The sequence below is a fragment of the Hylobates moloch genome, unplaced genomic scaffold (assembly GCF_009828535.3).
Source record: "Hylobates moloch isolate HMO894 unplaced genomic scaffold, HMol_V3 SCAFFOLD_21, whole genome shotgun sequence".
NCBI lineage: Eukaryota > Metazoa > Chordata > Mammalia > Primates > Hylobatidae > Hylobates > Hylobates moloch.
This window is the reverse complement of record NW_026652296.1, coordinates 25,239,085-25,256,823: the sequence shown is the minus strand read 5'-3', so window position 1 is coordinate 25,256,823 and position 17,739 is coordinate 25,239,085. Positions and strand designations below refer to the sequence as shown.

Genomic DNA, 17,739 nt, shown 5'->3' with positions numbered 1-17,739 from the left:
ATCTCATGCATACATCTTTATGATGTGGTGCACTTAAAATCTTTAAGAGACAGATTCAATATCCTAAGGTGTAACAACCACCCAGATCATGGTACTTTTATCCTTATATTAAAAAATTTTTTTTCTATTAACCTTGGATAGCTGCTTACATATTTTTTCTTTTTTTAAATTTTTCTGTTAACCTTGACATGGTGCTTTTACTTCCTAAAGTGGAATTCCTGTATGAAAGCCTATGAGCTTTTATATCTTACTCATTGCAACTGCATTACTGTGGGAGCTGTCCCTCTAGAGACACTGGGCTGCAATGGGAAGTGTCAGGAGCTTAAGCTCCACATCACTTGAGTCTAAACCTGGAGGGGTAGAGCGTGTCCGTGAGGATCCCAGGGCCTGGAGAGCAATTTAGGGTAATATTCAGAAAGCAGCGCTCAGGAGAAGCACTGGGACGCTGTTTAGGTAAAATCAACCCAGAAGAGCCTGGTTCCCAGAGTACTTTGAGGTCCAGAAAAACTGGGCTGGAAGCAGGTCCTGCTATTAATTGGCTGTGATCTTGGGCAAGTTATTTAACTTCTCCAGGTCACAGTTTGCTCTTTGGAAAACGGAGATATGTCACACCTGCTTTCAGGGCGGACATCCTTACTTTACATCAGAATCACCCGGGTGCCATTCCTAGCGTTTCGGCTTCAGCAGGTGGGAATCAATTATTTGCATTTCTAATAGGTAATCAGTTGATAATGATGCGGCCGGTCCGGTACACTCGAAAAACCACTGTTCCAGGATATTCCAGGATGTTCCAAGAGTCTTACACACCCGGCGCAGTTCCGAGCACAAGGCACACGAACGGTGCTACTAGCGTTTCTAACCCCGCAGAGAACTCCTTGCACCCCGGTCCTCAAAAAACCCGCCCTGGACAGCGGAGGCCCAGGCAGTAGCTTCCAGACCCAATCGCCCGCGCAAGGGGGCGTGGCAGCATCGGTGGGCGGGGCCGCCTGTAAGAGAACGCGGCTAAAGGTGGGGCCAAGCGTGCGGTTTGCTGCGCCTGCGTGAGGAAAAAGAGGGGGGCGTGGCTCCAGGCCGGAAGAGGGAGTCTGTAGGGGCGGGCCGGTTGGCGTCCCCTTTCCGGCCGGTCCCCATGGAGGCGCTGGGGAAGCTGAAGCAGTTCGATGCCTACCCCAAGACTTTGGAGGACTTCCGGGTCAAGACCTGCGGGGGCGCCACGGGTAGGCCGCGGCGGGGCCGGGGTCGCGGAAAGGGGGGCGTCCTAGAGCTTGGCCCGGGCTCCTGGACTCTCACTGGCCTGCCGGTGTCTGAGGGAGCGGATTCGAGGCCATTCTGACCCTCGCCCCTTGTCCTGCAGTGACCATTGTCAGTGGCCTTCTCATGCTGCTACTGTTCCTGTCCGAGCTGCAGTATTACCTCACCACGGAGGTAAGGGGCGGGGCTTAGTGCGTGGGCGGGGCTTGGCATTCTAGGAGTAGGACCTTTAGGGGTGGGAGTGGGGAAGGAGACGTTTGGGGCCAAGTCTTACTGAGGTAGCGCTGCCCCAGGTGCATCCTGAACTCTACGTGGACAAGTCGCGGGGAGATAAACTGAAGATCAACATCGATGTACTTTTTCCGCACATGCCTTGTGCCTGTGAGTACCTCACCATGGGTGGGACTGGAGAGACCCAGGGTTCTCATGTGGGCTGCCAGATTCACACCTCCACCCTTAGGTTTTGGACTGGACCCCAGGACAACCTCCTTCTCCTAATCCCGTTCTGCCCCAAGACAGGCGCAGTATCCCCTTCCCCTCCAAAACCCACATCGCCTTGTCCCTAGGGTCCCAGTACCTTAGCCTGATTTTCCTGCTTCCAGATCTGAGTATTGATGCCATGGATGTGGCCGGGGAACAGCAGCTGGATGTGGAACACAACCTTTTCAAGCAACGACTAGATAAAGATGGCATCCCCGTGAGCTCAGAGGCTGAGCGGCATGGTAACCAGGGGAGGGGGCCGGGTCTCAGATCCCAAAGCTGGACGTGCCCAAGCCTGCCTGGTAGCAAGTGAACTGTGGCAGGCATAGTGATACATTAAACAACTAAGAGCTAGAGAAGTCAAGTGACTTGCCTAGGGTCCCCCAGCCAGTAAGAGTCAGAGTGAGCTAAAATCCTCTATACATATTGAATCAGGTAATCTACTTGGCTATTATTCTCAGAGGTCCTCAATACCTGCAGATGGTAGTTTGAATACCAGAGGTTTGAAGATAGGTCTTATGTGCTCTTGCCTTGGTAGAACTGTCTAGATGGACCCAGGCTTCTCTGAGTGTTTGCTTTCCCAGCCAATTGGCTTAATTCAGCCCTTAATGCTCTTCCCCTTTGGAATGCAGGTGGTTTAAGATGAGAATTTAGGTTCTCAAGTCAGATTGCCTGGGTTCACATCTAGCTTTGTCTCCTGCAGTCTGTGAGCTTCAGCTAGAAAGTGGTGATAAAACAGTAGTACCAACCACATGGAATTGTAAGATCAAATGAAGTAATATGTGTAAAATGCCTGGTACAGAGTGGGTACCCACTTTTACCCTCCTTTCCTTTATCTTGGTGGCTTCCCAATGCCTCCATTAACTCAGTTTCCCACCACAGCAAAACTGTCCTCAAAGCTGGGATTTCTAACACCTTAGAGATTACTCTGGTGGGGAGTTTTATCATTTGTTGTTTCAGCAGATTAATGCAGGACACCAGTGGAACCAACATAATTTGCTATAGGATTGGATGTGGAGTGTAAGAGAGCAAAGTGATGGTTATTGATTCCAACGCTTTCAGCCTGAGCAAATGAATGACTTGAGATGGAGACGACTGGAGGAGAAGGTTTTTTTGGTGGGAGGGAGAGTGGCTATTAGATATCCACTGCTGTGTAACAAAGTACTCCAAAAGTTAGTAGTTTGATAGAATATTTGTTTTTTCAGTTTCCCTGGGTCGGGAATTTAGGAATGGCTTGTTTGGGTGATTCGGGATTAGGGTATATCACGAGGTTGCAGTCATCTAAGGATTGATGGGGCACTGCAGAATCTACTTTTATCTATCTATCTGTTATCTATCTGTCTGTCTGTCTGTCTATCTATCTATCTATCTATCTATCTTGAGACAGAGTCTCACTCTGTCGCCCAGATCGATCGATCTATCTATCTATCTATCTATCTATCTATCTATCTATCTATCTATCTATCTATCTATCTATCTATCTTGAGACAGAGTCTCACTCTGTCGCCCAGGCTGGAGTGCAGTGGCACGATCTTGGCTCACTACAATGTCTGCCTCCCAGGTTCAAGTGATTCTCCTGCCTGAACCTCCTGAGTAGCTGGGATTACAGGCGCGTGCCACCACGCCCAGCTAATTTTTTGTATTTTTAGTGGAGACGGGGTTGCACCTTGTTGGGCCGGATGGTCTTGATCTCTTGACTTCGTGATCCACCCACCTCGGCCTCCCAAAGTGCTGGGATTACAGGCATGAGCCACCATGCCTGGCCTACTTATTTAAATTTATTTTTTTTCTGTCAAGCTGTTCTTTATTTCAGAGAGAGGGTGGGGCAGGGGGCTCAGTCTTTCTTGGCATCGGCTTTCCTCGTGATGGCTGGGGCATTGCTCAGCTCCTCCTGCCTCCTCTTGGTGCGGATGTGTGTCCTCACTCTTTTCTTGATGAACTTGAGGGCCCGTTTGTCCTTGGAGACCTTCAGTAACTCCATAGCGTGCCGCTCATACGGGGCGAAACCACACACCTCTCGGATCATGTCCCACATGAATTTGGTAGGTTTGGCCAGGCGCCCGCAGCGGCAGCTATGCCTGGGCTTGCTCATGTTCTTGGTCATCCTTGCGGCCCTTGTCGAGGCACACAGCCATAGTGGGTAGCACAGAGCCATGGCTGCTGCTCTCCAATGGCAGCTGTGGCAGAAGGGCTGGTGCTGTGCGGGGATCTACTTTTTTTTTTTTTTTTTTTTTTGAGAGTCTTGCTCTGTCACCCAGGCTGGAGTGCAATGGTGCCATCTCAGCTCACTGCAACCTCTGCCTCCCGGCTTCAAGTGATTCGCCTGCCTCAGCCTTCTGAGTAGCTGGGATTACAGGTGCCTGCCACCACACCCAGCTAATTTTTGTATTTTTGGTAGAGACAGGGTTTCACCATGGTGGCCAGGCTGGTCTCAAACTCCTGACTTCAGGTGATCCACCCGCCTTGGCCTCCCAAAGTGTTGAGATTACAGGCATGGGCCACCACGCCCAGCAGGGGATCTGCTTTTAAAGGGCTTACTCATAGGGCTGTTGGCAGGATGCCACAGTGCCTCACCACATGGGCCTCTCAGTAGGGCTGCTTGTGTGTCCTTACATCATGGCAACTGGCTTCCCCCACTTGGATCTTGCAAGTGAGCTGAGAGAACAAAGTAGAAACCATAACCTTTGGCCTGGCGTGGTGGCTCATGCCTGTAGTCCCAGCACTTTTGGAGGCTGAGGCAGTTGGATCACCTGAAGTCAGGAGTTCAAGACCAGCCTGGCCAACATGGTAAAACCCTGTCTCTACTAAAAATACAAAAAAAAAAAAAAAAAAAAAAATTAGATGTGGTGGTGGGCACCTGTAATCCCAGCTACTCAGGAGGCTGAGGCAGGAGAATCACTTGAAGCCGAGAGGCAGAGGTTGCAGTGAGCCGAGATCACGCCACTGCACTCCAGCCTGGGCAACAAGAGTGAAACTCCGTCTCAACAACAAAAAAACCTGTAACCTTTTTTATGACCCAGCCTCAGAAGTTGTACACCGTCATTTCTGCAATATACTAGTGCTTACGCAGGTCAGCCTTATTCGTTATGGGAGAGGACTACATAAGGGTGTGAATACTAGGAAGTGGGGATCATTGAGGACATCTTGGAAACTAGCTTCCACAGAGTAAGGTCAGGATTTGTGGGAAAGAGGAATCTCAGGTTTGGGGTATGTTAAATTTGGGGTTCCTATTTTATACTCTGGTGATATTAAGAGTCAATTAGATGTACCAGTCTAGAATTTAGAGGAGTTATCAGCAGGTACAGAGTAGTTTAAACAATTGGACTAAGTGAGGAAACCTAGGGAGTAAATGTAGGTAGAGGAGAGGTCTAGGGCCTGTACCCTGGGCATCTCCAATATTTAAAAGTCAGGACAGTAAGGAAGATTGAGACGGATTAGCCATTGGCATAGAAGAACCAAGAGGTGTCCCAAAAGCCAAGTGGAGAGAGTTTCAAGAAGAGAGAGTGAGCAGTTGTATCAGAAGCTACTGATAGTCCAGTAAAATGAGGAGTGAGAATTGACCATTGAAATTAGCAACACAGAGATTCCTGGAGACTTTGAAAGGAACAATTTTGATACTGTTGAGGATGGAAATCGGATCAAAGAGCAATAAAGGAAGTGGAGACATTACCTATAGGTGACTCTTGGGAGTTTCACTGTAAGGGAGAGCTGAGAAATGGGGTGGGGTCTGAAGGAGAAAGTGGTGAGATGGTGGGTTTGGTGGTGAGAGCAAGTGAAGTTCTGTTGCTTCTCTTAGTGGAAATTGAAAGCAAGGACATTAGCTAAGTGAAGTAAGAGGAAGGGGTTTTGGGAGCCTAAGGAGAGAGGAGAAGGTCTAAGTCACCTTAGAGAGTGGGAGAGTGAACTGATTAGAGAAATGAAGTGGAATTGCCAGGCAGTCCTAAGGGAGCTTCAGGCAAGAAGTAGGTACAGAGAGTTGAATGGAACCAGGGTGTGGGTTTTGCTGGATTTGTAAAACGAAAGACGAGAGGAACAGGGAGTTGTGGTTATGTGCAAGAGAATAATTACAGTGGACCATGGGATTTCAGGAGGGAAGTGAGGACATGATAGTGTCAGTAGTGTCAAAGAATTGGTGGATTTCAGGGACTAAATAATGAACTTGGAAAATAAGGGTAAGTAGTTGAAGACTCAGACACTTGAAGTTGAATTTTGGAAGATTTGCATTTATTGGCAATGACAGGATCTAGGTATGAGTATGGAAATGGGCAACTGAGGTGAGATGGCAAAATCAAAAGATTATCATGAGTCGGGAGGTCAGTATTCAGTATTGAAATCACCAGTTATGATGGGGTGACTAGAGTGAGGCAAGGAGCCGGTGCAGAGGGAGAGGGCTGAGGGGAGGCGTCATGGCAAGAGGTTAGTGGCATACACGTTGGAATTAGCTGAAATCTGTTTCCTCGGTTGCATTGGGCAAAGTCACTTCTCATCAGTGAGCCTCAGCATCTTCTCAGTAAAACAGGGATAGTTACCTCCACCCTCAGAGAGTCATTGTGAGGATGAAATGAGATGATGGTTGTGAAGTACAGTGATCTGTACCCAGCTAATGTTCAGTATTTACTGTTGACTGTTTTCTTACTGTTTCTTTTATTAAAAGAATTGATATGTGTGTAGAAGTGCTTAATGCCTGACCTGTAGCATGTACTATATGAATATTAGTTACTATAAATTTTATTATCCCCAGGCCACTGGCCAAAGGGCTTGTGCAGGGACTGGGGCCACCGATTTCACTGTGTCTGGCCCCAGCTGATGCCTCTGCTTCTCCCCTCCCCTTAGAGCTTGGGAAGGTCGAGGTGACGGTGTTTGACCCTGACTCCCTGGACCCTGATCGCTGTGAGAGCTGCTATGGTGCTGAGGCAGAAGATATCAAGTGAGCCGGTGGGGAGCGGGAGCAGGGTTCCCATCAGGCACCATCTGTCAGTCAGCCTCAGCCTCAGTCAGACTGTGGCAGGTGGGGAGGTCAGACCAAGAATCTAGAGTGGGCAGGGTATGTGCCTCTGTCATTGATCCTGGTGCAAATGACTGAGGCTTTGTAACCAGGCCCTACCTGGGAGCTGCAGACCTAGAGATGAAGCTGAAGTGGTCTCTGCTCTTCCATCTAGAGAAATGGTTCAAAGGTGGTCTCTGGAGTCCAGTTGCCTGGGTTCTACCCGTTTCCTTGGGCCGAGCCATGTAACCTCTCTATGTGAAGAGGGATGATAATAACATCTTCTCATAAGAGTCACATATGGATTAGCTGTATACTGTATGTAAAGCACTGAGGTGGAAGGTCCGGCCCAGATTATTAGACCCTCAGTATCTGATAACTGCTGCTGTTTCCCAGGCCCTGACTTCCGCAAGACTGATTCGGCAGGTCTGGAGTGGGGCCTGGGAATGTGTACTTAGATTTTTTTTTATTGTGGAAAAATATGTGACATAAAATTTACCATTTTAACCATTTTTAAGTGTGCAACTCAGTGGCATTAGGTATCTTCACAGTGTCATGCGGTCACCACTCTCTGTCCTAAAACTTGTCATCACTTCAAACAGAATGGGAATATGTATTTTTCACAGTCCTAGTCTGGGCACAATGGCTCACACCTGTAATCCGTAGCACTTTGGGAGGCCGAGGTAGGTGAATCACTTGAGCTCAGGAGTTTGAGACCAGCCTGGGCAACATAGCAAGACCCTATCTCTACAAAAAATTTTAAAAATTAAAAAAAGAAAACAGTCCTTCTGCCACTGAGGAAACACATTTGGAGAATGTTTGGTGGTCAGGGATGAGGCTAGCAGAGCCTTCATTAGCAGGCAGAGCTGCTCGGGCTCTATTTCCCCAGATGCCAGCACTGGACTTATGCCTCTTTAACACTCTGACTGTCACTCCTTGCCCTACAGGTGCTGTAACACCTGTGAAGATGTGCGGGAGGCATATCGCCGTCGAGGCTGGGCCTTCAAGAACCCAGATACTATTGAGCAGTGCCGGCGAGAGGGCTTCAGCCAGAAGATGCAGGAGCAGAAGAATGAAGGCTGCCAGGTGTATGGCTTCTTGGAAGTCAATAAGGTATCAGGAGGGATCAAGGCAAGATAGGGCCAGCTGGGCTGGGCAAGCTCCGCTAGGAACTGAGGGCCCACTCAGGCCCTGAGTAGGCAAAAGGAGGACACAGCCAGAGAATGAGAGAGAATGTTCCTTACAGGTGGCCGGAAACTTCCACTTTGCCCCTGGGAAGAGCTTCCAGCAGTCCCATGTGCACGGTGAGTGATCTGCACTAGCTGGGGAGATTTAGATGCTGGCCACCTTCTTGGTGAGTTTGAGTGGTCCCCTCCTGCCTGCTGCTCATTTGTCTTGGGCAACCATTTGGCCAGAGCAGGCCTTCATCTCAGGGCAGCAGTTTGGCACGGTGGCTAAGAGCACAGGCTGAGGAGCCAGACTGCCTGCATTCAGATACCAGTTTCAGACCTTACTGGCTGTGTGACTTTGAGAAGGTTTCTTAATCTTTTTGACTCCTATTTTCTACTTTATAAAATGGTGATGAGAGCACTTATCTCACAGGGCGTGTGTGCAGGTTAAAGATGATGGCACGGAGCCTGGCTTGTGGTAGGTGCTTGTTGAAATGGTAGCCCCCACTGTCCAACGATGACCAGTGCATGAGGCTTTGGGAGAAGCAGAGCTAGGTTGGAGCACAGGTTCTGCCACTCCTGAGCTATGTCATATTTGGGAAATATTGAGCCCTATTTAGTTGCTTCTTCTGTAAAATGGGGATGATGATAATAGTACCCACTCACAGGGCTGTTGGGGTGAACAAATGAGATTTATTCTCATTCATTCATTCATTCATGCATTCACAAAATATTTAGTAATCACCTACTAGTCTAGTTGCTAAGGGTACAGTAGTGAACAGTCTGTGCCCTCAGAACATTCTAGTAAAGAAATAGACAATAAGTATATAAAATATAAATAGTCCCCAATTAACAATGGTTCAGCTTGCAATTTTTTACTTTATGATGGGTATTACATGCATTTTTCACTTAACGATATTTTTTCTTTTTCTTTTTTTTTTTTTTTGAGACAGAGTCTCACTCTGTCGCCCAGGCTGGAGTGCAGTGGCGTGATCTTGACTCACTGCAACCTCCACCTCCCGGGTTCAAGTGAGTCTCCTATCTCAGCCTCCTGAGTAGCTGGGTCTACAGGTGTGTGCCACCACACCCAGCTAAGTTTTGTATTTTTAGTAGAGATGGGGTTTCATTATGTTGGCCAGGCTGGTCTTGAACTCCTGACCTCAAGTAATCTGCCCACCTCGGCCTCCCAAAGTGCTAGGATTACAGGCAGGAGCCACCGCACCTGGCCGACTTACAATATTTTCAACTTGGAATGGGTTTATTGGGACGTAACCCCAGTGTAGGTCAGGGAGCATCTGTATATGGTATATCAGATGCTGTTAAGTCATATGGACCAAAGCAAGGCAGGATAAAGATGTTAGTGGGGAGGGGCTAGGGTAGGGCAGTGAGGGTCCTATTTTAAATATGGAGGTCAGGGAAAGACTCTTTGATGAGGTAATATTTGAGCAAAGACCTGAAGACAGTGAGGAAGCCAGCCATGTGGATGTCTGGGGAGGAAGTGTTACAAGCAGAGAGAACAGTAAATGCAAATTCCTAAGGCTAGAATGTGCTTGGCAAGTTCAAGATACAGTAAGAATGTTAGGGTGGATGGAGCAGAGGAGCATGCTTAGAAATGAAGTGAGAGAGGCCGGGTGCTTAAAAGCTCTCCAGCTGCTCTGTGGACAAGAATGGGCAGGGGAAAGGACAGAATCAGAGAGGTCTGTTAGGAGGCTGTTGCAGTGATCAATCCAGGCAAAAGATGGTGGGGCTTAGCCCAGATTGGCAGTGGAAGTGGTGGGAAGTGACTGGCTTCTGGATGTATTTTGAAGGTAGAGCTGAGAAGAGTTCCTGATGGGCATGAGGGATAAAGGAAAAAGGAGTCAAGGATGCCTCCAAAGTTTTGTACCTGAGTAGTAAGAAGGATGGAGTTGCCTGTAATCCTAGCACTTTGGGAGGCTGAGGCGGGTGGATTGCCTGAGCTCAGGAGTTTGAGACCAGCCTGGGCAACATGGTGAAACCTTGTCTCTACTAAAAAATACAAGAAATTAGCTGGGCGTGGGGGCATGCGCCTGTAGTCCCAGCTACTTGGGAGGCTGAGGTAGGAGAATTGCTTGAACCCAGGAGGCGGAGGTTGCAGTGAGCCGAGATCGTGCCATTTCACTCCAGCCTGGGCGACAGAGTGAGATTCCATCTCCATTTAAAAAAAAAAAAAGGATGGAGTTGCCATTTAGCAAGATGAGGAGACTCAGAGCAGGTTTAGATGTTCGGAAATGGGATCGTACAGCTGACATTTGGCTTTTGACGTGTTCAGACCAATAGCATCTGGGTGTCCTTCTAGATACCCAAAGTGTCAAGTAAGTTTTCCATTCAAGCCTGGAGTTCAGGGAGAGGACTTGCCTGGAGATGCAGGTGTTGGCGTCATCAGCGTGTGTATAGAGCCGTGGGACTGGATGAAATCACCCTGGAGGTGAGGGCAGATGGAGAGGAAGGGAAGCCCAAAGGGCTGGGTGCCAGGCCTCCCACATTAGAGGCCAAGGGTGTCAGGGGGAATTGGTAGGGGAGACTGGAGGAGGAGTGTAAGCCGGGAGTGTGGCATCCTGCCAGCCACGGACGGGTGTTTCAAATACCACATCAGATGCTTCTGGATGTCGAGCAGGAATTGACCATGGGATGTACATGCAATAGTCACTTATAGCCTTGACTGAGTCATTTGAGGGCTGTGATAGGACCACCCTAGAGTGGGTTCGGGAGGGAATGGGGGAGGAGTTGGAGCGAGTGAGTATTGACAGCTCTATAGTGGAAATTGCCTAGGGGAGGAGAGAGCATGAGCTGAAGCTGGAGGGAAATGTGGAATCGAGGGAGGCTTTTCTGAGGAGGGTGATGTAGCAGGATGTTAATATGCTGTTGGAAATGATCGACTAAAGAGAGCATAAGTGATGCTCCAGAGACGAGACAAACAGTGACCTGAGTGAAGTCCTGGAGAAGGAGAAAGAAGACAGAATCTAGTGCCTTACACACGTGGAAAGGCCAAACTTAGCAATAGGAGGAAGGGCAGGCTCTGTAGGAACAGGTAGGGTGGTAGCTGGGGTGGCAGAAGTACATGGAGAGTCTCTTCTGAGTCTTCCCGTCTTCTCCGTGTTGTAGGAAGGAAGGTCCTCAGTTGAGAATGAGGAGAGAGGGAGGTGTTGTAGGGACCAGCCCCACAGGGTCGGTGGGTCTCTCCCTGTGTGCGGCGACGAGAGAGTGCAGAAATAAAGACACAAGACAAACAGATAAAAGGCAGCTGGGCCCAGGGGACCACTACCACCAATGCGCGGAGACCGGCAGTGGCCCCGAATGTCTGGCTTCGCTGTTGTTTATTGTATACAAAGCAAAAGGGGCAGGGTAAAGAATGTGAGTCTTCTCCAATGATAGGTAAGGTCACGTGGGTCACGTGTCCACTGGACAGGGGGCCCTTCCCTGCCTGGCATCCGAGGCAGAGAGAGAAGACAAAGAGAAAGACGGCTTACGCCATTGTTTCTACATATCAGAGACTTTTAGTACTTTCACTAATTTACTGCTGCTATCTAGAAAGCAGAGCCAGGTGTACAGGATGGAACATGAAGGTGGACTAAGAGCGTGACCACTGAAGCACAGCATCACAGGGAGACGGTTAGGCCTCCGGATAACTGCGGGCAAGCCTGACTGGTGTCAGGCCCTCCACAAGAGGTGGAGGAGCAGAGTCTTCTCTAAAACTCCCCCGGGGAAAGGGTGACTCCCTTTCCCAGTCTGCTAGTAGTGGGTGTTGTTGCTTGACACCTTTTGCTACCGCTAGACCACGGTCCGCCTGGTAACGGGCATCTTCCCAGATGCTGGCGTCACCGCTAGACCAAGGAGCCCTCTGGTGGCCCTGTCCAGGCATAACAGAAGGCTCGCACTCCTGTATTCTGGTCACACCTCACAATGTCCCCTCAGCTCCTATCTCTGTATGGCCTGGTTTTTCCTAGGTTAAGATTATAGAGCAGGGATTATTATAATATTGGGATAAATAGTAATTACTGCCAACTAATGATTAATGATATTCATATATAATCATATCTAAGATCTATATCTGGTATGACTATTCTTGTTTTATATTTTATTATACTGGAACAGCTCGTGTCCTCGGTCTCTTGCCTCGGCGCCTGGGTGGCTTGCTGCCCACAGATGTTGGAGATTTGAAAGAAGAAAAGGTGTGACTGGTCATTTGGGGGTGGAAGAGTGCGTGGACTGGGGAGATTGAGTAGGACTAATGCAGCACTAGGGCCTCCCTGGAGTCTGCGGCTGTGAATGCAAAGAGAGCGGTCAGCGTGGTTGTCTGTGTGGGAATGGACTCAGTCAACAGAACATTGCAATCGCCTGGGGTTTGGTGTTGCCAGGTGCCTGCAGAGGTGAGGGAGTCAAATATGTAAAGAAGTCATCTTGATTCTGGACCACAGCATATAAGCTAGGAAAGGAGGAAAGACAGGATGTGGGGAAGCCAGTGAGGGGGCAGGAGGAACAAGGGACTGCAAGTCCTGAGTGTGGTATCAACAAGTTATTGGAATTGGGGGACTGGAGGAAATTAGAAAGCTGGTGGAGCATGAGTTGCTTAAAATTGAAGTCACAGAAGGGGCTTTGTTAATGACAAAGTTTAGGGAATGGCCAACAGAGCAAGTGGCTCAGGTAGGCAGAGCACAAGATCAGGGAGGAAAGGATGTCCAGGAACTGGGAGGCCCGGGTACTGGAAGGATCATCTACGTGGATATGGAAATCACTAGAAAGTGTGACAGAGGTAGTACAGGAGAGAGTGACAGGCAGTTGTCCAAGCTGTTGAAAAATGGCATGGGAAACTGTTCTGGAGGTTCCATATCGATATCTAGGTGACTGAAACAAGCAGGGCTGCTTTGCCCTGAGCTTCAAAGCTGGGGATTTTTTTTTTTTTTTTTTTTTTTTTTGAGCCTGGAGTGCCGTGGTGCAATCTTAGCTCACTGTAGCCTTGACCTCCTGGACTCGAGATCCTCCCACCTCAGCCTCCCAAGGAGCTGAGACCACAGGCACATGCCACCATGCCTGGCTAATTTTTTTTTTTTTTGCAGAGACAGGGTCTTGCCATGTTGCACAGGCTCCTGGGCTCAAGCGATCCTCCCGCTTGGCCCCCCAAAGTGTTGGGATTACAGATGTGAGCCATTGTGCATTTTTAAGGCAGATAAAGGGAAAGTGATCTGGAAGTGGCAGTAAGGAGCAAGAAAGACTTCTCTTTAGGCCAGGGAGGAGGTTGTGTATGGAGAGAAGATAGTCGCGCGTTGAGGGGATGCCAGGGAGTTACTGCCTGAAAGGAAGAGCCAGGCTGAAGCAAGAAAGTAAAGAGGAACCCAGGGGTTAAAGGCAGGGCTGGGGAAGGTGGGAGTTGGGGTCACAGTAAAGGATGGACAGAGCCGCACAGTGACAGAGCCCAGGGTATGAAGATAGCCTCTCAAAGTGGTTGAAGTGAACAGGAGGAAAGGGCCCCCTGGAGGGTAGCTCTGCTGGTCTTCAGGGCAGTCTGTGGGGGTGGGGCTGTGTTGAGGAGGGGCCAGTGTGGGGGCTGGAGGACCCTGCAGAACTCTGGAACCCCCTCTTCACTCTGGAGGAAGCTGGGAGAAAAGGGTCTTGCTGGGATGGTAGGAAGATGATCAGTGTCAAGCTGTTGACACAAGGTCTGGCGGGCACTCAGTAGACACACAGCCAGAGTGGCAGCCTCTCAGCCTGGGACTGTTAGACTTGTGGATCCCGGGGCCGGGGGTGCACTGTATTTGGAAGGATATAGAAATGCAAAGGTACAGTTGCCCAAGGCCAGAGATCTGGCTGAATTGAGGCCTGGGAGTGAGTTTCTAACATCCTTGTTGATGGGGGCCGGGGTGGGTAATAATCTCTTACAGAGTAAAGTTTACAAGTATTTTTCCATGTTAGATCCCACGTGATCCTTAGGACAGCCCTTTGCAAAGGAGAACACTGAGGCCCAGAAAGGGCAAGTGATTTGCCCAAGGCCACACAGTCAAGAACTTGGCTCTTTGGGCTCCAGGCCTCTTGTCCTTCCTAGGCCACTATCTCTCTTGCTCCTCTCTGGCCAGATTAGTTCACTCTCGAGGAGGGGCCCAGGAGGAGGCTTGTTAGCTGGGGCCAGACTGTGTTGCTGAGGCTGAATGTTCCAGTCTCCCCTCCTGCCACATATCTTGCTCTCATAGTTCTCATTGTGAAGCTCTGAATCTTTCTTCTCTCTCCTCCCTCCCCCATGCTGCAGTACATGCTGTGGAGAGTAAGTGGCCCTGCCCCCATGGAGGCCAAGCCCCTACTTCTGGAGCAGCCTGCCCTACCAGGATGGGGGGAGGTTGGATGGGGCTGTGATTGGGTCTCCTCTGACCTGGCTGCTGGGTGACTGTACAAAGGTCTGGGATGTATCTTTGAAGTATGGTTCCTTGCAGCAGGAGGGATTGAGGCTAGAGGGCAGGAATAAATTGTTCTGGAACAGTTGTTACAGGGTCCCCATGGGATTTCCTCTGGGGAGCTTTGAGGGTGGAGGCAGGGAAAGTGTGGATGGCATTCTCAGGTCCCACCTCACTTTGAGGTTCAGTGATTTGCCATCAGCTCTAGCTAGTGAGAGCCCATAGTCAGTGGGTTTTGTTTCCGGAGATGCAGGCAGGGCCATGGTGGTAGTCAAGGCCTACAGTTCCCTGTGGACGTCAGGGAGGAACCAGCGTCTGTTCTAATGACTCCTGAGGAGGGCGTGAACTCTCACACAGGCCCAAGGCTTGCTCTTTCTGGCTGTCCTTAAGCAGGACCAGGAGGTGCCACGCTGGAGAAAGAATGAGGGGTCAGAGAAGACAGGTGGTTTGCAGTCCAGGGGGAGTAATGAGGCGGCCAATGCTGCTCCTACTAATGACGCCTTCTCCCTTCTCTCCTAGTCCATGACTTGCAGAGCTTTGGCCTTGACAACGTACGTACCAGATGGAAACCATGGAGGGCAGGTGGGGGTGGGAGGCTTGGTTGCTGCATTCATTTCCTTGTAGGAACATCCTGGGATGGGGTAGTGCATATAGAAAAATACACCATGTTCTGAATGGGGATCCAGCCTGAGGGTTAAGTGAGAGTGACTTTTGAACTGAGCTCTGAGCAGGCTAGGGGCAAGATTGGGGTTGGATAAGAGCATCCTAGACAGACAGAGCCTCAGCGCAAGGTCAGGCGGGAGCATGGCCCTTCTAAGGAACTGCAGGGCAGGTGTGGATGGGTGAGGCTGGAGAAGTCGGCAGGGACCAGACCACACCGGACTCAGAGGCCACGCTGAGGAATCATGTCTTTCTCATGAGAACAGTGGAAAGCTGTTGGCCTTCTTTAAGCAGGGTCATGACATAACCAGATTTGCATTTTTGGAAAGATCCTTCTAGTGGCTGAGTCTGATACACAAGGGAGCAGGAAGGGAGTGCATCTGGGGGTTCATAGCCTCCAGCCTAGGCCTCCAGGCAAAGCCAGCACCTGCTACTCTGTGTGCCTAACGTACAAGTGAAGCTGGTATTTTAAGAAATCTGGAACCTGGCCAGCCATGGTGGTTCATGCCTGTAATCCCAGCTACTCAGGAGGCTGAGGCAAGAGAATCGCTTGAACCCAGGAGGCGAGGCTGCAGTGAGCCAAGGTCACGCCACTGCTCTTCCAGCCTGGGCAACAGAGTGAGACCTTATCTCAAAAAAAAAAAAAAAAAAATCTAGAACCCCAGGAGTTTGCAGGCTGTGGAAGGAGGAGTTTCTAGGTGGGGAATGGGGGATTCCTGTCTTGGGGAGGTTGTCCCCTTAGGACCATAGCCTCCCCTTCCTCCCACATCTCCGCAGACAGACCCAGGTGTCCCTGTCTGCTACTGTCATCAGAACTTTGGATGAGATCTGGATGGTGTTGTTTGCAGATCAACATGACCCACTACATCCAGCACCTGTCATTTGGGGAGGACTATCCAGGCATCGTGAACCCCCTGGACCACACCAATGTCACTGCGCCCCAAGGTACCAGCCCGGGAGGCAGCCCCCAGCTGCAGAAGGCCAGCCGGGCACCCATACCCAGTGCTTTGTTTTCCCCTCAGCCTCCATGATGTTCCAGTACTTTGTGAAGGTGGTGCCCACTGTGTACATGAAGGTGGACGGAGAGGTGAGTCAGGGAGCTCCCTACCAGAGTCTCCTGCGCGGTGCCAAGCACTGGAGTTCCTGCATTTCGTTCCGTCAGCCTGAGGAGTGAAAGCTGCCTTGTCCTCACATGGCGGATGAAAGACTGAGGCACAGAGAGAGTGGGGGATTTGCCCCCCCAGGCAGAGTGCAGGCCTGGGGCTGTCAGATTCAAAGCGCCTGCTCTTTCTGCTGCCCTGACCGCCTCCATCCGTTCCTCCAGTGCCCACCGTTTACCTGCCTCACTGTCCCCTGTGGTCTGCCTGGGCTAGGGGTTAGGCAGGGCAAGCCTGTGTGGACCCGCTCCCGAGGCTTCCCTGGCCTGTGGAGCAGCATCCCAGCAGAGTGGCAGGATGCGAGGGGCTGAGGGCAGAGGAAGTCAGGTCAGCCTTGGTGGTGCGTCTTTGGAGAGCTGCTTCTCAGCCTGGACCCCCGTGAGAACACCCACCAAATGCTGCCAGGATAGGTAAACTGTAAAGAGCTGGCACCTGGAGGGGAAAGCTGAGGCCAGGGCTAGGAGAGGGGGTCTGGCGGGCCAGGCCTTGCAGTGCGGGCCACTAGCACAGTGCTGTGTTCTCTCCCTACACGGTCAAGGCTCAACAGGAAAGGGGAAGGAGCAGGGGTGGGGCTGATGGTGGCTGGAGCCAGGTCCTAGCCCTAGCCCTGGCCCAGGCTCCCGTCCCACCCCAGGTGCTGAGGACAAATCAGTTCTCTGTGACCAGACATGAGAAGGTCGCCAATGGGCTGTTGGGCGACCAAGGCCTTCCTGGAGTCTTCGTCCTCTATGAGCTCTCGCCCATGATGGTGAAGCTGACAGAGAAGCACAGGTGAGGGTGGGGGCAAAGCGGCCTCTGGGGGCCTGGGCCTGAGGGAGGAGGGTGCCTGCTGAGCCCGCCCTCTCCTTCTACCAGGTCCTTCACCCACTTCCTGACAGGCGTGTGCGCCATCATTGGGGGCATGTTCACAGGTAAGAGGCCCAGGGCGTCTGTGAGCTGTGGGGTGGGGAGGGTAAAGCCTGGGTACCCCAGGTTTGGTTAGGGGTGAAGGGTCAGATGCTGACCTGGCCAGTTAAGTGACAAGGCTCTCAGCATCAAAAGCCAAGGCCCCCACTGGGCCAGTGCCAGCCCTTGTCTCCCTCCCAGTGGCTGGACTCATCGATTCGCTCATCTACCACTCAGCACGAGCCATCCAGAAGAAAATTGATCTAGGGAAGACAACGTAGTCACCCTCGGCGCTTCCTCTATCTCCTCTTTCTCCCTGGCCTGTGGTTGTCCCCCAGCCTCTGCCACCCTCCACCTCCTCGGTCAGCCCCAGCCCCAGGTTGATAAATCTATTGATTGTGATAGTACTCACTGGTCTCTGTGTGATCCTTGTCGTGGCCAGAGCCTGATCCTGGCTACTCATTGAAGGCAATTGTGACTGACGGATCGGGGCCCAGAGCCCTCGGGAGCCCCACATGGGCATCCCCTAGTTAACGGGGGTTATTCAAACCAGACTCATGTCCAGCCCACAGCCCTGTCCTAGGTCCCTCCTCCACTGTGGTCCTCAGGCCTCTTGGGTTCAGCCCCAGGGCTCAGATGGACCTTTTCAATGTGAGCTTCCTGGAGTCACCATGGCCCCCAGGCTCATGAGTGATCAACCCCAGGCCACTAATTCAGGGCCCTGAGTGCATATTGGGGCTTGGCACTTCTTC

The 17,739-nt window shown here is 50.9% G+C and overlaps 1 protein-coding gene across 3 annotated transcripts; it reads left to right on the top strand.

The window, feature by feature from the left end:
• The first annotated feature begins 1,062 nt into the window (after positions 1 to 1,062).
• ERGIC3 (ERGIC and golgi 3) lies at positions 1,063 to 17,394 on the top strand. Of its 3 annotated transcripts, XM_032143054.2 has the most exons (14): positions 1,063 to 1,217; positions 1,355 to 1,425; positions 1,545 to 1,632; positions 1,854 to 1,973; positions 6,565 to 6,658; positions 7,663 to 7,828; positions 7,962 to 8,019; positions 14,144 to 14,158; positions 14,805 to 14,836; positions 15,794 to 15,890; positions 15,968 to 16,032; positions 16,737 to 16,873; positions 16,958 to 17,013; positions 17,189 to 17,394. In XM_032143054.2, the coding sequence occupies exons 1-14, from the start codon at positions 1,130 to 1,132 to the stop codon at positions 17,266 to 17,268; spliced, it is 1,167 nt and encodes a 388-aa protein (XP_031998945.1). In that variant the 5' UTR covers positions 1,063 to 1,129; the 3' UTR covers positions 17,269 to 17,394. The 3 variants fall into 3 exon arrangements, with proteins under 3 accessions (XP_031998945.1, XP_031998946.1, XP_058289026.1); XM_032143055.2 differs by lacking the exon at positions 14,144 to 14,158; XM_058433043.1 differs by lacking the exon at positions 16,737 to 16,873 and having other exon boundaries at positions 17,189 to 17,387.
• The last annotated feature ends 345 nt before the right edge of the window (positions 17,395 to 17,739 follow it).

Coding starts and splice junctions, on each gene's coding strand:
- ERGIC3 (XM_032143054.2), top strand. CDS start 1,130: ATGGAGGCGCTGGGGAAGCTGAAGCAGTTCGATGCCTACCCCAAGACT. Junction 16,874..16,957: donor AAGCTGACAGAGAAGCACAG/GTGAGGGTGGGG, acceptor TCCTTCTACCAG/GTCCTTCACCCACTTCCTGA. Junction 17,014..17,188: donor CATTGGGGGCATGTTCACAG/GTAAGAGGCCCA, acceptor TCTCCCTCCCAG/TGGCTGGACTCATCGATTCG.